Genomic DNA, 20,609 nt, shown 5'->3' with positions numbered 1-20,609 from the left:
TCCTGCTCAGCTACGGAAGGCTCAACTCCCTGCTCGTCCGGGATGTGGGCACTCACTGCTGCCTGGGGCCCTCGGGGCGCAGCGTCCCCTCCCCTGGCAAGCAGGTTGCTGGGGGCCCCACCCAAGTCCTGACAGTGCTGCCCCTGACGCTGAGGCGCCCGCTCTGAGAACACAGGCTCAGGACCTGCTGAAGCTCTTCCAGAACCCGGAACGGGGCTCCTCCACATACAGCTCACGTCTCTTTCTCAGCTGCAGCACCGCTCCCACCTCCTGACCCCCCCCCCCCACCGGAAGGGGTGTCCTACATGCCCTTCTTGACACACAATCATCTGTGGATTCACTGCTCCCTGTGGGTCTCCGCCAGCAAAATGCAAGCTCCAAAGACCCCAATGTCTGTTCTATTCACATACGTATTGTACATGCTAGAACAGAGCCACAGGACATGCTCAGTAAAAATGTGCCGAATGGAAAAACAGGGCGAGGGAGAGACACCTGTCCCCTCTCCAGGAGTTACCACAGCGATGGCAGATGCCATGGGCTCCAGCACTGTCGGGTAGACCACCGAGGCACTCCGAGCAGCCTTGCTGAGTACTCAGAACCACTGCAGACTGCCCCCAGGACCCGCCACAGGTCACTGCCAGGCTGCTGGGGCAGTGCATGGCCAGGGGTGCAGAACTGGGCAGCTGCCGTGGGAATCACACCAGGGCATTTGCCCAGGACAATCAAAACCATGTCCACGTGTACCTGGCATCACTTTGCACACGGTCTTCTCTTTCCTCTGGGGGCCCAAAATCAGCATTTGCCAGTAACCAATCAACCTGGAAAGGGGCATAGAGAGCAATTCAGTAAGCCACACCTCTGTGCACCTGCACCACGGCCCAACTCAGACACAGGACTTCCAACTGTCCTCCGTGCCCCTCCGGTGACATCCCCCAGGGATGAGGCCATTCACCAGTCTGTGCTTTCAAACACCTGTTACTTAACAATCACATTTTCTCTAATAACGAACCGAGGCTTTCCTAAAACTACACTTAAAACTTGTAAACTTCAGGCAAATTTATGAAGAAACCAGTTAACTATTAGCTCAATTAAGTAACGTTTCCTGATTCCGAATGAAGTTGTATAAAACACTTAAACTGAACTTTGCCACAGAACTTGTGTGTTTGGGAAAAGAAAGCCTCCTGGCATAGCAACAAAGCCACAGCCAGGGGCGCGGCATGCGAATCCAGCTCCAAGGTGTCTGAGGGGCCCAATCTGGAAACAAGAGCTCCCCTCGGTGGGGGAACGCACAGCACTGCTGAGCCCAGGGTGCTACACAGGCCCCTGCTCCCCGGATACCAGGGGCGGCTCCCACCTCTACCTGAGTGCCCAGGACACACACCTGGACCCTACCTGGCCACAGTGCCGGCCCGGGACGGCCCAGATCCGGGACCAGGGCCCGGCGTTCTGCAGCAACAGACTGCATCATCGCAAACCAACGGCAGAACCAAGGGAAAAGTCAGTCCACAGAAAATACCAGAAACAGCACTAACGATGCCACAACACGAGGACCAAGCACGGGTCTCCCAAGCTGGCTGGGAGAACGTGTGCTTGCGCCCGACAAGGACAGGACGCGTGGCCATCCTGTGAAGGTCCACCCTGAGCACAACTCACAAGACTGGGCAAAAGACCTGGTGGGACCTGACGAAACAAGGAAAGGCCACCAGGCACAGGGGAAGGTGCTCGACTAGTCATCGAGAAGACACACGTGAGCCATGCCACGGCGCCCCGCTCACCTGCAACCAGCGGCTTCCTCACAATTACAGACACTTGCCACTCCTACGTGCTGACCTAAGAGACACAGAAACATCCATCCACACAAAAACGTGTACACACGTGTTCACAACAGCTTCACTCAGAGCAAGCGAGAATTAGAAAGACAGACAAACGTCCGTGAAGTGAACAAATGAAACGTAGTGTATTCGTATAATGACCCCACTTACCAAGAAAAAAAGAACCACTCACACCGAAACAACGTGAATCTCAAAAACAGTGCTGAGCAAAAGCAGCCAGGTGCCAAGACAACGTCCTTGGTGTGAAATTGCAGAAATCTAACAAGGAAAACTTGGGGCACCCTGTTGGCTGGGTCGGAAGAGCATCCGACTCCTGACCTCAGGGTCACGAGTTCAAGTCCCACGTTGGGTGTAGAGATATAGAACTTAAAAAAAAAAAAAAAAAAAAAAAAAAAAAGATGGGTGGTGGGAAGGGTGAGGACGGGGCGGGCCTCTGGGTAAATCCTGCCGCACCAAAGCTTTCGTTAAAAGTCTTAACAAAGAACCAGTGCAGACACCACCAAACCCTAACACGTCAACACAGGCTGCAGGGCTGAGTCCCAGCCGAACTCCGCATGCACAGAACCTCGGGCGAGGACGGAAGCGGCTCAGTGCCCACCCCAAGGAGAAGTCCAGGCTCTAGCATGAGGCCCGTGGGACGAGGCGAGCACGGCCCAGCCACGCCTGCTCTCAGAAGCGGGGAGACCAGCAAATGTGTAATAAATCCCAATGCTGGGAACACAGTTTATGTATTTTCTTTAAAAATCTATTTTTCGTCCTTTGTAATTATGACAAAATCGACATTGTACAAACCCTTTGACTGAAACGTAATACACGGGAAAAGCGCAAGGACATCAAGGCATACGGCTCAATGACATGTCACAAAGGGACTGTGCCTGTGGACATCCCCCTGACATTTAAGGAGACGAACCCCAGGAAACTTCGAGCCCCTCCTGCCCACTCCCTGCCCAAAGACAGGCACTATTGACTTCCGTCACCACAGACCGGTCGCACGTGTCCCTGCACGTCCCACAGACAGAATCACAGGGACCATGGCCTCGCCTGGGGCTCCGCGTTCACCCCTCCACGGCTGAATCAGAGCTAGGCACCTACAAGAAACCCCAACACCAGCACCCGCACACCTCTGGCAGACACGCGTTTCCGTGGGCCCACCCGCGGGAGCTCTGGGTCACAGGATGTGCGTGCGCGGCTTCCACGGGACCACGGGGTGGCGGGGCCGCAGCCCCGTGATTCCTCCACGCTCGGTGTGGTCACCGTTTAATGTCAACCGCTGTGGAGGAAGGGCACGTGCCGTACCTCCCTGTGGTTTCCGTTCCCGCTTTCTTCCCGACACCAGTGACGTCGGGGCCTACCGGCAGTGACGGCAGCGAAGCCAAGTGCCCCTCGGGGCTCGGCCTGGACGGAGCTGGTGCCGCTCTGCTTCCTGACACCGCAAAGTACGCGCTGCGACCACCGCCGGCCGCTACCACTTCCCACCACCCGCGACGCCTCCACGCGTGCAGCCCACATGACACACACGTACGCTGAGGGTACGAGACTCCAAGTTTCACCCACAAACCCCAACTTCAAATCTGCGTGTCTATCCAGATTACTTTGCCACTGGCTGACTTCAACTCTCTTACAAACAGACATAAGGGTCTCAAAACCACCGCACTGACTTCCGCAAGAGCCAGCCCACAATGACCGTGATGACTGTGCACTCGGCTAGCCACCTGCCCCCCTCAGAGACCCCTCGGTCGGGCCCCTGCTTGCTTCTAACTACAGTGACAGCGAGCCAGGCAGAAGCCTAACTCTGCCCCTGGCACAGGAAGGGCACAGAGGACAGACGCGGAGCCTCCACCGCGAATACCCAGCAGCAGCATCTCTGGAGAAAGAACCGCTCCAGGATGCTTTGAGCACTGTCTGCGCCTCCCTCCTTCCAATCACTTTTTCTAGAAAGGAGCCCACGGAGCCAGGTAGGACCTCGCTGGCAAGAGAGGGACAAGCCTGGGATGGTGAGAGCAGAGGTACTTCCTTCCACCAACTCAACCGGACATGCACGCATGAGCTCCCTGCTGCACTCTCCCCGGCAAACGCCTAACCTGTGCTCTCCTGGGTTCTCTAAAGCTGGCACTGGTCACTTCACTCCTCCGTCTCCTTCTGTCGCTAGGAAAAGCCCCTACCTGTCAAGGTTATTGTTTGTATAAGGTTTTCAGTGTTGCTTGTATAATGAATAACAAAGATAAAAATGTCCGACTAGACTTGTTTTCCTCTGTGGCTCTAAAAACTACCTAGTCCTGCAGTGAATAACAGCTACCTAATTATAATCATAAGTGCTACTTACTGGGGGTTTTGTAAACTTTTTAAAAGTGTGACGTATCTTAATGACCACCAGGTAACACCATAAAGATACAAATATATACACACATATATTTACACACAGGTTTTAGACCTCATAATTAACAGTATTTAAAGTAAGGGAAATTATACAAAACGGTTACAGAAGTAACCTCTGGTGTAAAGTAACTGCAGACGGTCAGATCCAGGGAGGGAGGCAGCTTTGCCTGCATCAACTTTGTAAGACAAGAAACAGAGACTTGGTGTCCTGGTGAGAGATACAGTGGTAAGCAGTTAAAATTTAAAGCCTGAAGAGTGGTTCCTTCTGGGGAGTCTGGCTGGGACAGAGGCATGGGAGCCTCACTTTTCATTTGTACCCGCCAAGGGTTGCTTCCTTTAACTGTACACATCATCTGAATCTCTCAAAATTAAATATAAAATCTTACCCATAGAAAAGCTCATTATGGAAAGTCACTTAGCCTTACCTCAGCTAGAGCCGCATTTCCTTTGTCCTGAAGAAACACTATCGGCGGCACGTTCCTCAGGGTCTGCTGGGACATCAAAATGTGCCTGGAGAGAGACAAGGCACACTGTGCGTTGCAGGTGACACTTAGCGGACAGAAAAATATACAGTAACCTCACGGAGAGGTAAGACAGAAGATATGCTTATCACGTTACTCAAAACACCAACACGTCAGCCCAGGAAAGTCTTCCGCAGGCAACCGCCACATCACAAGAGGGATACAAAACACATCATCACAACTATTTTTAGCTGCCTAAATGCAACTCTTGAGATCCTAACGAATAACCTGATCTTCACTTAGACGCCTCCCGGGCAGCACCGTGGCAGTGGGCTGCGTGGTCTGGGCACCGACAACCCGCCTCGGCTTCGTTCCAGTGGACATCCACTGGCACCAAGGCCACACAAGTGCACCGAGGTCCTCAGCCATCCTCAGGCACATGTCATTCTCTGCATCAGTCACTGATACAAGCAGACTAAGGTGAACTGGCTGCAGCCAGTCCGCGGCAAAAACACTGGTGAGCACAGCCTCTCTGCACACAGCGACAGCAGGTCCTGGCCCGTGATTACAGGAGAGCCTCTACACCAAACCTCAGGTGAGCAGAAGAGCTGCGGAAAGGGACGGTCTGTTCGGTTGGATTTTCTGATTACCCAAAAACTCATCAGAAAGCAATGCTGTTAGTACACTTGTCAGAAATCTTTTTCTTGTTTCTGTTAACAAGAGAAAAATGAAATTAACTGAGCACTCCTTGATACACAATTAATACTCTCCTCTAAAGAGACTCCTAGGGCCTCCTGGGAATGATGTCAGCTGAGCTGAAGCAGACGGTATGTGCAAACCCTAGTTCCACATAGGATTCCATCCCCCTATCCTAAAAGTGAAGTGTGAGGTACAAGGAAGAGGCGAGAGGAACAGAGAGAGGAAGGAAGCAGGAAGGAGGGAGTCCAGTTCTGAGTGCTGCTTGGTTAGGTTTCTGCATTTCTTAAGACTGGGGAGAAAACACAGTAACTCCTTTCCCAGCACCCACCTCAGTAGTTCTCAACTTTTTAGTATCAAGACCTCTTTATACTCTTAAAACTTACTGAGCACACCCAAGAGCTTTCGTTGATGAGTGTTGTATCTATCTGTATCTACTACACTATAAATTAAAAGTGAGAATTTGAAAAACAGACATTCGTTCATTCAAGATAACAAACCTATTAAATGTTTACGTGGGATTTTTAATGAAAAATAACTAAACCATTGAAGATAATTATTCCCAAAAAAATGATTGAGAAACTTGGCCTTGTTTACATAGTCACAAATCTCTCTAATGCCCAGCTTAATGGGAGACGTTCTCCCCGCTGCACCCAAGCTGTTCTGTTATTCTGGCTGGACTAGAAGATCCGGCCTCACACTGCCCTGTAACTGGAAAAGGAGCAAATGAACACCACTCCAGAAAAGAATGGATCTTCTCCAACACTCCACAAAAACTCAACAAAGGATACTGTTAAAGTTAGTTGCAGCGTGGAATCTGAAACCAGATCAATGAGTGTCACTGTCATATTAAAATCCACTGGTGTATCTTGACCTCGAATGGCTCTTTCCCTAAGCTTGAGTTTGTAACTTCAGGCATTAGTCATTTGGAATACACTGGCTCACCAAATTACCCAGATTTGCAGAATGTTGACACACTGAACAGTATGACACTGCATTTGTCAACACGACCAACGTTCTCATCGAGAGTCTTTAAGTATCAGAAAGCTACCAAAATCACGGTGGTGGATACAGGTTTTCTAAAATCAACTTTCACTTGAAAGCTTGAATTTTATCACTGGCAACAAGTATAGTCAGTTGTTTTCCCTGAAGGGACAGGTTCACTTTGCTCATTTTAGAGAAAACGTATCAAATACCCAAATCTGAAAAAACCACAGCTTGTGGTTCACTTGTCATTTCCAGTGAACAGTGTCTATTGCAGCTCACAATCAACTGTGTGTTTCCCAGACAACCACATCAGCACAGGTTATTTTAGGCTTCCTTCCCACCACACAGAACATTACAACGACAGGTACCCAAGAGTTAGAATATAATAAAATTAGTAACTTTTGCTTATTCATCATGGATAGTTTTTTTTTTTTTTAATGTTTATCTATTTTTGAGACAGAGAGAGACAGAGCATGAACAGGGGAGGGGCAGAGAGAGAGAGACACAGAATCCGAAGCAGGCTCCAGGCTGTCAGCACAGAGCCCAACGCTCACAGACCGTGAGATCATGACCTGAGCCGAAGTCGGAGGCTCAACCGACTGAGCCACCCAGGCGCCCCATCAGAGAGATCCTTAAACCGAAGTGGCATTGTGTTTTACTGGGAGCACATGGCATGAAGCTACAATGACCACAGGGACACCTGGGTGTCAGCAGTCCCCAGAAGTCTGGGGCCACGCTGTGAGAACTGCTGTCCAAGATGACATCTCACGTGCAGATGTAAACTACATCTTGAAATTTAAGAAAATGCGTCCAAAATTTTCCTTCAAAGCAAAAAAACTTAATGCAACAAGAGGGAAACACAAGGTGCGTGCGGAAGCAGACACGAAGAGCGCGGTCACCTCATGTGCGCGGCGCTCCTCCGCAGGACGGCCTCTGTGTGCGCGTTCTGCTCGGCCGAGACGGTCGTCCTCCAGTACACACGGCAGGCCGAGAAGTCTGAAGTCAGAGACACCTGAGTCCCACCCACCCCAGCCTCAAGTCACTGTCCGCTTCCGTGGGCTTCCGCGGACCACAGGCCGCGGCTGAAGACCAGCTCATCGGCAGTCTTCAGCTCCAGGCACCCACCACCCAGAAGCAGGCACTCCCGCGGGTACCGCGACAGGCCACCATCTCCGGCCACACACTCACAAGGGGTGAAGCCGGGCCCAGAATGCAAACCCTCATCGTCCCTGACCCCAAGCCCACAGCGCACATCAGAACCGCCAGAACTACCACTTATTTTCCCATTTCCCTCCAGCTCAGCTCGCTCTAGGGACAGGGAGACTGCAGGGAGGCACCTGCTGTCTCCTCACCAAGACAAACGCACACGCGTCCACCCATCGTGCTTCCCGGGCATCTGACAACGCCCTCAGTGCTTGCACACCACACACACACGTGCACACGTACCCTCCGTCTTCACAACTCGAATGGTCCCACTTAGCATCACTACAGAACTTCAAAGACCCTGAGTCTAGCGTGGCGCCTTCTTTCTAACCACTAGACGCAGGCCTGCAGGCCTCACCCCGATTCCTCCCACCCGGGCCCAGTCTACCTTGGAGAGCTGCACATTCAGGTCACAGATCTCCTGGCTCACTTCAGGGGTGCACAGCAGATCAGTCAGCGCTTTGTAGAGGAGGCCGTTCAGGGCCCTCAGGCGCACCTGGTCGTCCTTCCTGGTTTTCTTTGAGGTGGTCTTCGTTAGGAATTCCAACTGGGACGGCTTGTACATCTCCATCAAGAAGAACAGACAGAAAGGCCAACGTTACAACCGTATATGTTAAACTTGTCCTAATCTACAAAAAGGGAGCTGGGAAGGACTTAGCACCTTGAAAAACAAAAACCAACGTTACCCTCAACCATCTCAGCTTGATTCATTAAGATACAATTTACAGACCTGGATCCTTCATAGATTTTACCTAGCGCCCCTCCAAAATTAAAAGTACTGTCAGTATATATTTTTTCCTCCCCCAAAATCTCATTGAAACATAATCCACATACCATAAAATTCTCCCTCTCTAAAGATACACAATTCAGTGGTTTTTAACACACAATGTAATTTTTCTAACAAGAACCATTTATTATATAAACTTTTACAGCACATCTACACGTGTCATGCACACACACTAAAAACCACTGTTAGTATTTGATAACAGAGACAACATCCCAGAAAACTTTAGTATGACTCTTTTTTTTTTTTTTTAAGTCAAAATTCACTCTACCAGTGTATCTAGTCCCAGCCTGCAGACCTTGTGCATTCAAACTTGGAAATGGAAGGACGGCCAGGCTGGAGTTTTGCCGACTTCTGGAACCTCACGCCCACCAGAGTCTACAGCAGCTGCTACTCTGGACTTACCAAGTGAGAGCCCAAGGAAGGACCTTCATACCAAAACTTCTTTCTGTGGAGAGAAAGTAAGAACTATAACACTGAAGGCAAATGAAAGAAAAAAATATTATACACACCAACTCAATACTATGATACAAAAATTCTTTTTTTATATTTTTTTAATGTTTATATATTTTTGAGAGAGAGAAAGAGACAGAGCACGAGCAGAGGAGAGGCAGAGAAAGAGGGAGACACAGAATCAGAAGCAGCTCCAGGCTCTGAGCTGTCAGCAAATTGCCCAACATGGGGCTCAAACCCACGAACCATGAGATCATGACCTGAGCTGAAGTCAGATGCTTAATCGTCCGAGCCACCCAGGCGCCCCAATACCAAAATTCTTTTTAAGGGGCTAAACTTGGGCACAGAAATTATGTCACTGGGATGCTAAGGAATTTAGAATCTAATCAACAAGGGTTGTAGGGGAGACAAGACAGTTTTCATTCAACCTTCTGATGTTTACTTAAGGTCTACTTCCAATCCCGAAGGTGCAGAAAGAGAATCTTAAAAGAATGTCTACCAAGCTGCACTGAGCCCCGTACCACACTTGAGAAAGCAGTTTCCCAGGGCCGCGCGGCCATGCACGTGCTGGGGTTGGACGAGTAACAGGGTGGTGGAGGGGAGGCCGGCCGCCTGCTGCAGGGGGAGGTTACAGATAAGCGAGGAAAGGGCGCCAGATGAGCCATGTGGACATCAGTATGGGCTCGTCTCTCTGTGTACCAACACGGTGGTCACGTATAGAAACGTTTACAGGCAAGCGTATGTACAGAGTTAAAGTTAACGTACGTTCTCCTTTGTCAGCTGAAAAAGTCTAACAGACAGGCCAGCTCTCAAACCATCGTTTCTGATGGCGTTCTGCAGTAACAGCAACCAGAGCCCGTTGGAGCAACAGCTGATTCTTGGGCCCACAAAGGATGTGCCAGGAAAAAAGTGCACAAAAGAAAACTTTTTTTTTTAAACCCACCACAAAACCCACAATGAGGAGTGTGTCTAAATGAAAGAGCTAAAACAATCTGAGCAAAATAAAGTAGTATTAGTTAACACCTGTTAAGTCCACACTGACATAAATTAGTAAACGCAGGACAAGAAACGCATCTCTCACAGAATTCCAAACAATTCAAGAGTATGACTCCCCCTCCTGAGATGTGGGTTGCACACGGTGAGGTCCCCCTAAAGAAAATAATAGGGGGGGACACCCGGGTGACTCGGTTGAACGTCTGACTTCAGCTCAGGTCATGATCTCACGGTTTGTGAGTTCGAGCCCCACGTCGGGTTCTGCTCTCAGCCTGGAGCCTGCTTTGGATCCTCTGCCTGCCCCCCTCAGAAATGAACAAACACTGAAAAAAACAATAGTATGGAATGGGGAGTAGGTCTTTCCTTCTACGGTCTTCCGCCCAAGAACCCACAATGCCAACATAATCGTTAGAAGAAAAAAAATCACACAAATCCAAAGAGAGGAGCAGAAAATATCTAGAAATACGTAGAAAATATCTAACCGTAACTCCTTGAACCCATCAAGGTCACAAAACAGACAGTCAAGAGCAGTGGCTAAATGTAATGGGGTCCTTGGATAGGCTCCTGGGACAGAAAAAGGGTGTTTTTACTAAGGAAACTGAGGGGCACCCAGGTGGCTCAGTCGGTTCAGCACCCAACTTTGGTTCAGGTCACGATCTCGCGGTTCGTGGGTTCGAGCCCCGCGTCGGGCTCTGTGCTGCCGGCTCGGAGCCTGGAGCCTGCTTCCGATTCTGTGTCTCCCCCTCTCTCTGCCCCTCCCCCGCTCAAGCTCGCTCTCTCTCTCTCTCTCTCTCTCTCTCTCAAAAATAAACATTACAAAATTAAAAACAAAAAAGTTAACTGGAACAAGGCATATGCTTCAGTTAATAATCACGTATCAGTACTGGCTCCTTAAGGTGACAAATGTGCCCCGCTAACATGTTAACGTAAGAGACGTGGGGTGTGGTTACGCGGGAACTAACTGTACTCTGCCAAGTTTTCTGAAAATGTTTTTAAAAATTAATCTATTAAAATAAAACAAGCACACAACCCTATCTACCACAGTCAGAACTGAAAGTGTGCGACGAAAACCAACACACTGTATTCTACTTCTCTCACGGTAAGAAAACTATCCTCACATTAGGCCAACAAAGGAAGCAGTAACATGGGAAGAAAACGCGCGCGCTTTCTTCCTTCCCTCTGATGAATCTACAAGAACCACCAGAAATGTCCGCACCACTTTGCTTCGTACGTTCCTGACGTACCGTCAGGTTATGACCTCCACTACGGAAGCCGGCTGAGTGGGGACACGAGCAAATGCTAACCAGTGAGTGCGACTGCCTGCGAGTCTTCCGTAAGCATCGGTCTAACGGGCAGACCGCAGCGAGGGCCCCAGGGCAAGGCCTGTGCGTGAAGCCCCGCCCCGTGGACCCATCTCCGTGGGCACCAACCCCCGCCCCACTGACCCATCCCCGTGGGCACCGACTCCGCCCCGTCGGCCCCCCCCGCCCCCTACCCACCCCAGGGACTCCCCCCCCCGTAGACATTGCCCCCTGCCCCCTGACTCGAGAGCGTCGCCTCGGCTGCATGGGCACCGCCCCCACCCCGGAGCCCCTCACCCAGACTCGGTGCGCATTACTTGGTTTTCGAAGCAAACTTCTTGAGTAGGTTCTTGCCACACGGGACTGGCGAGCTGTGCACGCCTCGGACACCGCCCGGAAGGAGAGCCGCTTGCCGTCCGCCGAGCGGCGCCCGAAACGTCTCTCGAAGCCCCCACACTCGCAGGGCCGAAGCCCACATGGCTGCCGGGAGAGCGCCGGGGCGGGGCGACGCGGGGCGGGGCGACGCGGGGCGGGGCGACGCGGGGCGGGGCGACGCGGGGCGGGGCGACGCGGGGCGGGGCGACGCGGGGCGCGCGTGGGTCTGAGCGGAAGCGAGCTGAGTGTGGCGAGTTTGGGAGCGCGGTGTCACCTGGAGGGGGCGGCCCGCTTGTAGAGCGACATTGGGCGGGGCGACGCGCCTCCGGGGACACTAGGGGAGCGTGGTCTGCGTGAATAGCGGGGCGGGGTCTAGAGGCCGGGGAGAGGCGCTGTGAAGCGACGGCCCGCCCCCGAGCGCGGCTGGCGGCGTTCGTGGTGGTGAGCTCTGGGGCGGGCCGGGAGCGCGGTTCACGCTCCCTCGCGGAGCTGGGGAGGGCGCATCGCAAGGCCCGTGCCCCTTCCCCGCCCCATCGTTTGAGGAAGGCATGGGGGCGGCTTGAGCGGCCTCGGGCGCCGGCAGTGGAGCCCCTGCCGCCTCGCCGGTCTCCCCTCCGCTCCAGAAAGGAGGCGCGCCCATTCCGGGGCCTGCCCGCAGACCCCGGCTCGGTGCCCCGCGCTCCTGTCGCCCCCACCAGCGGGCCAGCCCCCCATTCCGGGACGCCGTTCCCGCGGAAGCCCCGGAGCTTCGAACAGCACGCGCGCGCGGCACGCAGACGGTGCTCAAAAACCGCCGGTGGAATAACGGAAAGAAACGAGGGGTTCGGGCTCCAAGTGTCACGGGTACTGGGGTCCGAGGAGCTACGAGAGTTTAACGGGACGGAAGGCAGCGTGGCCCACTGGGAAACGCGCAGACCTGGCCCAGGGTTTTCATCCAAGACCGAGTATTTGCAGGCTGCCGGGACCTCAGACAGGGAATTCTCTGTGCTCCATTATGAAAACGGGGGGAGTTCACTCAGAGCGGCCTGGAGGCTGCGGCGGGAATGGAAGAGAAGCGCCTGCCAAGTTCTCAACAAATGTTACCGCTGTTCTTGAGGCTTTTCGCCCAAAAGAGTATTAATCTGCATGATGGGCTTTAACGTAGATACACAAAACAAGATTTTTTTTTTTTTTTTCATTTAATCTGCCACGTGTCATGCCACGGAATTATCCCAGTTAAGTCGCACTTCATTAGGAATGGGAAGGCCATGGAGAGAAGCCAGGATGCTTGCAACCAAATTTTCCATCATCTGTCTCCTGGCTTGATGAGTAGCACTCCCAGCGTGAGGTGTCAGAGTGACGTTCTCCAACTTCAATAAAGGATGATCTCTGAAATGCAGATTAATTGATGAAAACTATTCCACATTGCCTGCTCTAATTCCATACTCTGGGTTTCTAGCCCCACGCTGAGAAGGGGCCTTATGGCATATTCTAAATTATACCTAGGTATGACCACCACTCATCTAACCCCACTATGGGGGGGCCCAGCATTTTTTGGGTGCAAAACATGTATCCTAATGGCACCCCGGCCATTAGCACACAATAGCACAACATATGTGGTGGTTTAGACAACACCGGTCCACAAAAATGAAAAGGCTCCCGGGGATATGGGTGCTAGTCTAGGCATCATGCGATAAGCTGAATGTGCCTGTAGTGAGTGGTGGCATTCAGAGGGAAAATATTTATGACCTAGAATTAGATGAGAGGGAGTTCTCTCCCAGGAAGAAGGGAGAGGATGGGAATCAGCCTGGGAAAATAAGGAAGTGTTAATGAAGTGATCCACCAGACTGAAACGATGGAAAACGCTAGAAACCAGCATGATGAAAGGGCAGTCACCTGCCCAAACAGGACCTCTTGACTTTTAATACAAAGGCCAAAGCAGACAGGCAGCAGTAACCCTTAATCCTGCCTGAGGCTCAAGGAGCACACCTCTGGGACTTGCCCCCAAACCTGTGGAAGTTCTTTGGGGCACTTGTTATTTATACCAACACTCTGTCCTTGCCCCCAGAATTGATTGAAATTAAGATACAGCCTAGAACACAGCAAGGATAGGAGTTATTCTGAAAAAAAAACAAAAACAAAAACAAAAAAACACTTCGGTCCTCCTAATAGGAAGGAGGTGGGCCCTACTATAACAGCACATATTGGAAACCAGTCTCAGTATGACACAGTGAATTGAGACAGGGTGACTGGTTTTGTCTCTCAACTGACTTGGAACTCAGAAATAACTGAATCATGGCCAATTGTAACAACACCTGTCCATAATATGAGGTGTATAGGCAAGAGCCAACTCTGTTAAGAAGGCGTAACAAATACCTCTGTAACTGTCACTGATTTGTTATATAATAAAACTGAAAACTAGTGAATGAAGCTAATAAAATCTCATCTTGGCAGACTAGCCAACAGGTGAGCATTAGACTTCCAGGTTTCTAAGTTGACAACTGTCTAAAATGCTCAAGTTTCTTAATTTACATTGAAAAAAATTTCTATTCTACGTTAGTGGTTCCCAAACCTTTGGTCTTAGGACCTCTTTACACTCTTAAAATTGAGAACCACAAAGAACATTTGTTTACGTGGGTTGTATCTATCAACATGCACTATGTTAGAGATTAAAACTAAAAAAATTTTAATACAATAACCTGGAAGCACACACTTCATTAGTTGTCAGAGTGATAATCACATGTCATTAGTCTCTGGAAAACTCCACTGTACGATGTACCGAAACATGAGTGAACAGGTAAATAACATCTTACAATATTGTGAAAATAATTTTGACTTCACATAATAATAATTTTGACCCCTTGAAAGGGTCTCCAGACCATGTTTTGAGAAAGGCTGTTCTAGATAAACTATTGTTTTTCTCAGAAATGTAAGTTCTATGGTCAATCTTGATAAACTTAGATATTAAATTTGGTTGTAATGGCAAACATTCAGACAGTAATTTGTTTACCAGACAAATCAAAGCTGGAGGAATCAAACCTGGGAATCGCTAGCTTAACGAATGACAGAATCAAGACTGTAGTCCTAATGGGCTGGATCAATGGGTCAAAACACACAAGCAAATGGCATTAAATGCACAGAAGTGTAAAGCTCCACACATGTACTTAAAGAACAATTGCAAGAATAATTTAAGTTCTTGCTGACTAAAAACGTAATGAACTAAGGGTGCAATGAGGCTGCTGATACAACTTCTGAGCAAGTTTTCTGCGTGGTCAGGCCACAATGTGGACACTATGCTCCGTTCCTGAGAGCACATTTTCAAAGGCCCTTTAAAACTGCAGTGCCAGAAGGCAACAATAATGACCAGGTGTCTGGAAATGCTATCATTTAGGCTGTGATTGAAGGATATTTAGGGGAGAATAAAAGTAAGAAGAAACAGGGGCGCCAGGGTGGCTCAGTCAGTTAGCCATCTGACTTCAGCTCAGCTCATGATCTCATGCACGATTCATGGGTATGAGCCCCGTGCTGGGCTCTGTGCTGACAGCCTGGAGTCTGCTGCATATTTTGGGTCTCCCTCTCTCTCTGCCCCTTCCCTGCTCACAGTCTGTTTCTCTCTCTCAAAAATAAACAAACGTTAAAAAAAATTGTTTTTAAAGTAAGATGAAACACAGTGGTTGTCTTAAAACACAGAAGGTTTGTAAGAGAGGAGAATGATCAGGGGCAAACTGGAGTCAGTGGGTAAGGGAAGGACTATTTTGGTTTGATCTGAGCAAGAATATTCTGTACAGTCTCCATCCATGGGGACTGCTGCCTGCGGGCCTGGAGCTCCCTGTCCATGGTGGTGTTGAAACAGACATCTGATGATCTGCAGGACTGGACAGGCCACCAGAGGCCTTCTCAGGCCCCTGCATGGCCAAGACTCGACTACAGGTCTGTGACAACACATCTGAAAAAGCCCAAAGCAGTGACTATTTGAGGACACCCTACGTGGACCAGGAGGAATGACCGTTGGGGACTGCCCTGCGTGGACCAGGAGGAATGACCACTGAGGACAGCCCTACGTGGACCAGAGGATGTAGATTCTGTCCAGCTTTCTTACCTGGGCAAGGGCTCCGGGTGCGTCACGTCCAGTGCTGCTCCTTTAATAACCCCAGTCTGAAGAGCCTGCACCAGGGCGTCCTGATCGACTAATAGACCTGCGTCAACAAGACAGTTCCTCTGCAGTCGCTACCATTAAGAGTACATGGGATAGATGCTTTGGTCACATTAGCCGCTATTCCAAACACATCCTGATCTTGTCAAAGGTCTGACAAAGAGCACGTGAGTGTCATTCTGCCAGTTCATCATCAGACATTGTGAGCCCACCACATACTAGGCAGCGCACTCAGGCCTTCACCGAATCCTCCACTAACCTGGCAAAGTCAATATTCATTTTATACTTGAGGAAACTGAGGCCCTTAGTTTACAAACACCCAAAGTCACACAGCTTCTAACATATAGACTCAGATCTGAGCCCAGGTTTGTTTGACCTCAAGCCGGGGCCCGTCTCATTTTATTACACCACCTCCCAGCACCACCTAGGAGTTCAGGCTGAGGACACAGCCCCCAGATAGCTGTATATGCACACGAAAAAACTAAGCCACAAGCACGATCCTGTAACTGTCATTTCAAATACAGAAAAGCAGGACATGTTTGAGTAGAAGCTGAGAAGAAAGCCCTTTCCTTCCAGCAGAGCCCTGCAAGGGGCCCAAAGACTGAGGGTGCCTCCTTTCTGCTGACGGGCTGGAAGCGGCCGGCCCGCCGGTCGGGACACAGCCCTGGTATGCTGGTGCTGCTGGGGGAGAAGCCCAGTCCCAGAGGCTTTCCTGGGGCGTTTGCTTCTCCAGAATCTGTAGTGTGCTCGCCAGCCTCTGACATTCCTGAAGGTACCTAATACGCACTGGTCCTTCCTGCTCACCTAGACGGCCTGAATTTTCAGAGAACTCTGAAGCGTATTATCTCAGTCCCATGAGGGTTTTTGGTCTTTCAACAATTGTTTTAGAGTTCTTGGACCCGGTTCCAAAGTTGGGGTAGGGAGGGTCCCACACACACAAGCTCAGGCAGTTCTCGGGACACCTGCAGGGTGCCTGCGGATTCTGACACTGTCCACCCGGAGGCAGCATCAGATCCTGCGCAGTAAGGGCTCAGTCCTGTAAGATGCCCCCACCCCGACTTCGGACACCGGTCGGAAGTCCCAGGCTGTTTGTTACTCGTGCTTCTGACCAACTGGCAATTTGCTGCCGCGGCTCACAGAACTCAGGGGAACACTGCCGCTCACCTGGTGGCTCAAGGAGGTGACAAAGGCTAAGAATCAACCGCCAGAGGAAGAGATCATAGGGACAGGTCTGGGGAAAGGCTGTGGGGCTTCCATCCCTCCCCGCACAGCACTCTTCCCAATCTCCAGAAGCTTCTGAACCCGGTCCTTTGGCATTTTTACCGAGGCTGCTTTGTATAGCCACAGTTGATTAGATCTTTGGCCATTGGCTGATTCAGCCTCCAGCCCCTCCCCTCCCTGGGAGTCGGGGGTGTGACCGGAAGTTCCCATTGGCTGATTCAGCCTCCAGCCCCTCCCCTCTCCACAGAGGTCGGGGGTGGGGCTGGAAGGGCCAACCTTCTGATCACATGGTTGGTCGTCCTGGCAACAGCCCCGCCCTTGAGTGGGGGGTCCAGCCGTCTCCATTAACAAGACACCTTTATCACTCTCAACACTTAGTCAATTTGGTGAGGAAAGAGCCAGGAATTATGGATGAAAACCACAACTGAATGACAAAATATGTATTTCTTACAAATTACACTATCTCATGTGGCAAGCATTGTTTTCCTTCTTTTACAGATGATACACGGGTGGCTGTTGTTAGTCATATGTACTCTGGCCCCCCACCCCACAAAGGTGAGTGGCCTGGATGTCTGATGTCAGCACTGATCCTCTAGTCTTTATAAATGTCACACCAGCCCACAATATTTGGTATCAGCACAGGGCCAACTCCCTCTTGCCTGTAAACACAAAGCACTACATAAATGCCAAATAACCAAACTAACACTGTTATTTATTTTTTAAAGTAAAGTATCAGAGGGGCGCTTGGGTGGATCAGTTGGTTAAGCGTCCAACTCTTGATTTCAGCTCAGGTCATGATTTCTCAGTTCCTGAGTTCCAGCCCCGAGTCGGGCTCTGTGCTTGTGCTAACAGTGTGGAGCCATTTGGGTTTCTCTCTCTCTCTCTCTCTCTCTCTCTCTCTCTCTCTCTCTCTCTCTCCCTGTCCCTCCCCTGCTTATGTGTTCTCGCTTTCGCTCTCTCTAAAAATAAACAAACTTAAAAACAAAAGTGAAGGGGTACCTGGGTGACTCAGTTGGTTAAGCATCTGACTATTGGTTTTGGCTCAGGCCACACTGGGCTTCACGCTGACAGTGCAAAGCCTGCTTGGGGTTTTCTCTCTCCCTCTCTCTGCCCCTCCCCGCCTCGTTCTCACACTTAAAAGAAATTTTTTTAAAGTGAAGGCTCAGAAAATGTATCCCCATAAATTTTGCTTAATCACACCTAGAAGACCAAACTGTGATGCCCCAAAGTAGATGCCCTAATTGGGATGTGAAAACCCCATACTGTACTATTCTCATCCTTTTTGTTACTAATTTGAGGCTCGAAATGATGTGAAAACAAAAATCAGAAATATTTCTAAATAGAAACTCCCTTGAGCTCATCACCCGCCAGTGCGCACGGACTCTCTGGACCCACAGCTGTCCAGGAGAAAGTCGAGCTGGGCCGACTTTGCAGACTTTGCAGCCCCGCGGGCCTCCGCACAGACCGTGGTGCAGGCAAGTACCTCTGCCGATGTTGACGAGAATGGCAGTGGGCTTCATCAGATTCAGCTCCCTCTTCCCAATCAGCCTCTGGGTCTGGGGCGTCAGGCTCACGGCCAACAGCACAAAGTCCGATCGCTGAAGCAGGTCATCCAGACTCTCACAGTAAGTGGCTCCAACAGCCTCCTCCTCCTCTAATTTCCTATGAAGGGGACAAGGAAGAAACACCATGTTCTCCAGTCAGGAATTCATCACGGCACCTCAGGAAGGAGTTTCTGAGGGGAGCCAAAGACTGGGCCTGTTGCTGCTGGGTCCAGGATCCTCCCCCACCATGGAAACACTGGGGGCCCCTCGGGACCTCTGAGGCGAGGCCTCTGGGTCTGCAGAATTGCACCCCACATTGAAGCTCCTTGCGGCCAGGAGCTTCTTCTCATTTGAGCCCCCAGAGACAGGTGTGACCCTGACTGTGCATCGGACATGCACTCAGCAACGACAGAACATTACTGGCAGGAAGTGGGTCCCACTCCCAAGTAAGAGCAGGAGTGTGTACTTCTGTGACCACAGAGCATTGATGAATGCAGCAAACACATCACAGTCTCTAGAAAACAAACAAAACAGGAGAGGGCCTTGGAACGTTGCCTATGAAACGCAAAAGCAAAGATCCAAGGGTCCGATGCAGGCAGGATTTGTTTAACTCCTGCTCTGGCCATCCCAAACAACTGATTATTCAACAGAAATCCAAGATCCCGGAGGCCACAGCATGCCGGGTAACCTCCACTGCTATGCAATATGGAATACATATACGGAATACAAAACACATGTTTGGGTCAGGGGACAGCCCAAAGGAAAGATGAATACGTTGCCCACACCACACACCTTGTCCTGGGAGAACCCTGGCCTCTGTGCCTGCGTGTTCATCACAAGGAAAGTCGTCACATCTACCTAAGTCCCTCCACTGCCCATGGTGCAAACAGTGACTGAAAAACGGGCATAGTTCTAATGCACAAACTCTCAGCTCCCCATACATCCACAAACTGCTCACCAGCCGGAAATGCGTTCCATGTGCAGTGGGAAGCCAGTAAAGGTTGTAAACAATGGCCATCATCTGGCTGGTTTGCAAGGAGAGTGGGAGGTTCAAGAGCAGATGTGAGCAGACTGTTAGGAGAATATGTATTTCAGGTGAGAAAGGACGGGGCCTGAGCCCAGTGGCATCGATGAGGTGAGAGAGAACAGGCAGGTCTGAAGGCTGTTTGGAGAGAGAATCAGTAAGACCGGGTGTCAGGCTGAGGGAGGAAGTGCACATAAAGGAACCAGTCAAATTGCTCAGTGGGTATGGAAAGCTTCCTTGAAAAAAAAAACACTTTAGAAATTAAAAAAACAAAAAACAAAGCTGTGAGTTAAAATCTCTTTTTTGGTGAAATTTTTCAATAAAAAAGTCACAGCCACATTCCTAGGTAATTATAAAAATATCACAATCCCTTTCTTGACAATCAGTCCTATTTTTTGGAGAGAAAGAGTAGGAGAGTCTTATGAAAAGCAGAGGGCTCCTATATCCAAGCCACTTTAAGGCAGTGATGGTATACGTTCTGCTCAGTTAATTTCAAGTCCATTTTCCGAATGTTTACCTGCGTTTCCTATTGTGATACAGAATCTTCATTTCGAATGCTCTGGCCCTCTGAGCAATCTTATAGCCAATGCTGCCCATGCCGATGATTCCCAGAGTGGCCCCTGTAACTTCCTGACCCATCCAGTTTGTAGAAAAGTTCTCTGTATCCGGTGCAATAGCCAACCTATGACCTAAAATATACAAGGGACAGAGTGGTCAGAGCGGATGTCACCAGACACAGAAATCCACAACCTTACTGGGGCAGAGTAGTGAGTTAGAGGGTGCCTGTGGCAGACACAGCCCTCAGGCATCTCTTGACAGAAGACAAGGGTTTCTGCAAGGGGTGAAGGAAAGGGACAAAGACAGTTTCCTCATAACAAAACCAGAGCGTCCTGGTGCAAAGCTTTGAAATACCAACTTCTTTTACATTACGGCAGGATTTCTGGTTAAAACTTGCTGGTGTCGGTATGTTGGTGTGTGTGCATGTGCGTGAACCCGCAACCAGAATCCGAACCAGACCCTGATTCCTGTCTCCTCTTTCCTCAAGCCTCTTCATCAAAGCTTCATCTTCCTCTTTGCTCAGAGCTCCACCAGGAGGATTGGGGGACTGAGGGGTGCGGAACTGCTGCCCTGCCTTTCCTGGGGATATTCCCAGAGATGTCCCCGGTGTGGAGAGGTCAGATTCTGCCTATTCGCTCGTGGGTCTTTAACCAAGAGTAGCATGCTGAC

At 50.3% G+C, this 20,609-nt stretch overlaps 2 protein-coding genes across 10 annotated transcripts in view; both read right to left on the bottom strand.

Moving 5' to 3' along the window:
- Positions 1-11,589, bottom strand: part of RBFA (ribosome binding factor A) — a 43,541-nt gene extending 31,952 nt beyond the window's left edge. Inside the window, exons 1-6 of one of the 3 annotated variants that reach the window (XM_086683308.1) lie at positions 11,404-11,589; positions 8,745-8,787; positions 7,944-8,120; positions 7,252-7,364; positions 4,634-4,718; positions 745-818 (exon numbers count right to left, since the gene is read on the bottom strand). In XM_086683308.1, coding sequence (XP_086539434.1) covers positions 745-818; positions 4,634-4,718; positions 7,252-7,364; positions 7,944-8,120; positions 8,745-8,787; positions 11,404-11,564 — 653 coding nt within the window. In that variant the 5' untranslated portion in view covers positions 11,565-11,589. Of the gene's footprint in view, positions 1-744; positions 819-4,633; positions 4,719-7,251; positions 7,365-7,943; positions 8,121-8,744; positions 8,788-11,383 lie in introns of all 3 variants that reach the window. The other 2 variants (XM_086683309.1, XM_086683310.1) reach the window with 2 other exon arrangements.
- Positions 11,590-12,620: 1,031 nt separating this feature from the next.
- LOC112868363 (uncharacterized) overlaps positions 12,621-20,609 on the bottom strand; it is a 30,983-nt gene continuing 22,994 nt past the window's right edge. For all 7 annotated transcript variants that reach the window (XM_086683301.1, XM_086683296.1, XM_086683297.1 and 4 more), the window contains 4 exons: positions 19,900-20,071; positions 18,298-18,476; positions 15,540-15,636; positions 12,621-12,829 (listed from right to left, as the gene is read on the bottom strand). In XM_086683301.1, coding sequence (XP_086539427.1) covers positions 12,655-12,829; positions 15,540-15,636; positions 18,298-18,476; positions 19,900-20,071 — 623 coding nt within the window. In that variant the 3' untranslated portion in view covers positions 12,621-12,654. The remainder of the gene's footprint in view (positions 12,830-15,539; positions 15,637-18,297; positions 18,477-19,899; positions 20,072-20,609) is intronic.

The sequence above is a fragment of the Puma concolor genome, chromosome D3, assembly GCF_028749965.1.
Source record: "Puma concolor isolate L17-30 chromosome D3, mPumCon1.1.hap2, whole genome shotgun sequence".
Lineage (NCBI taxonomy): Eukaryota > Metazoa > Chordata > Mammalia > Carnivora > Felidae > Puma > Puma concolor.
This window is presented reverse-complemented; position numbering and strand designations above follow the sequence as displayed.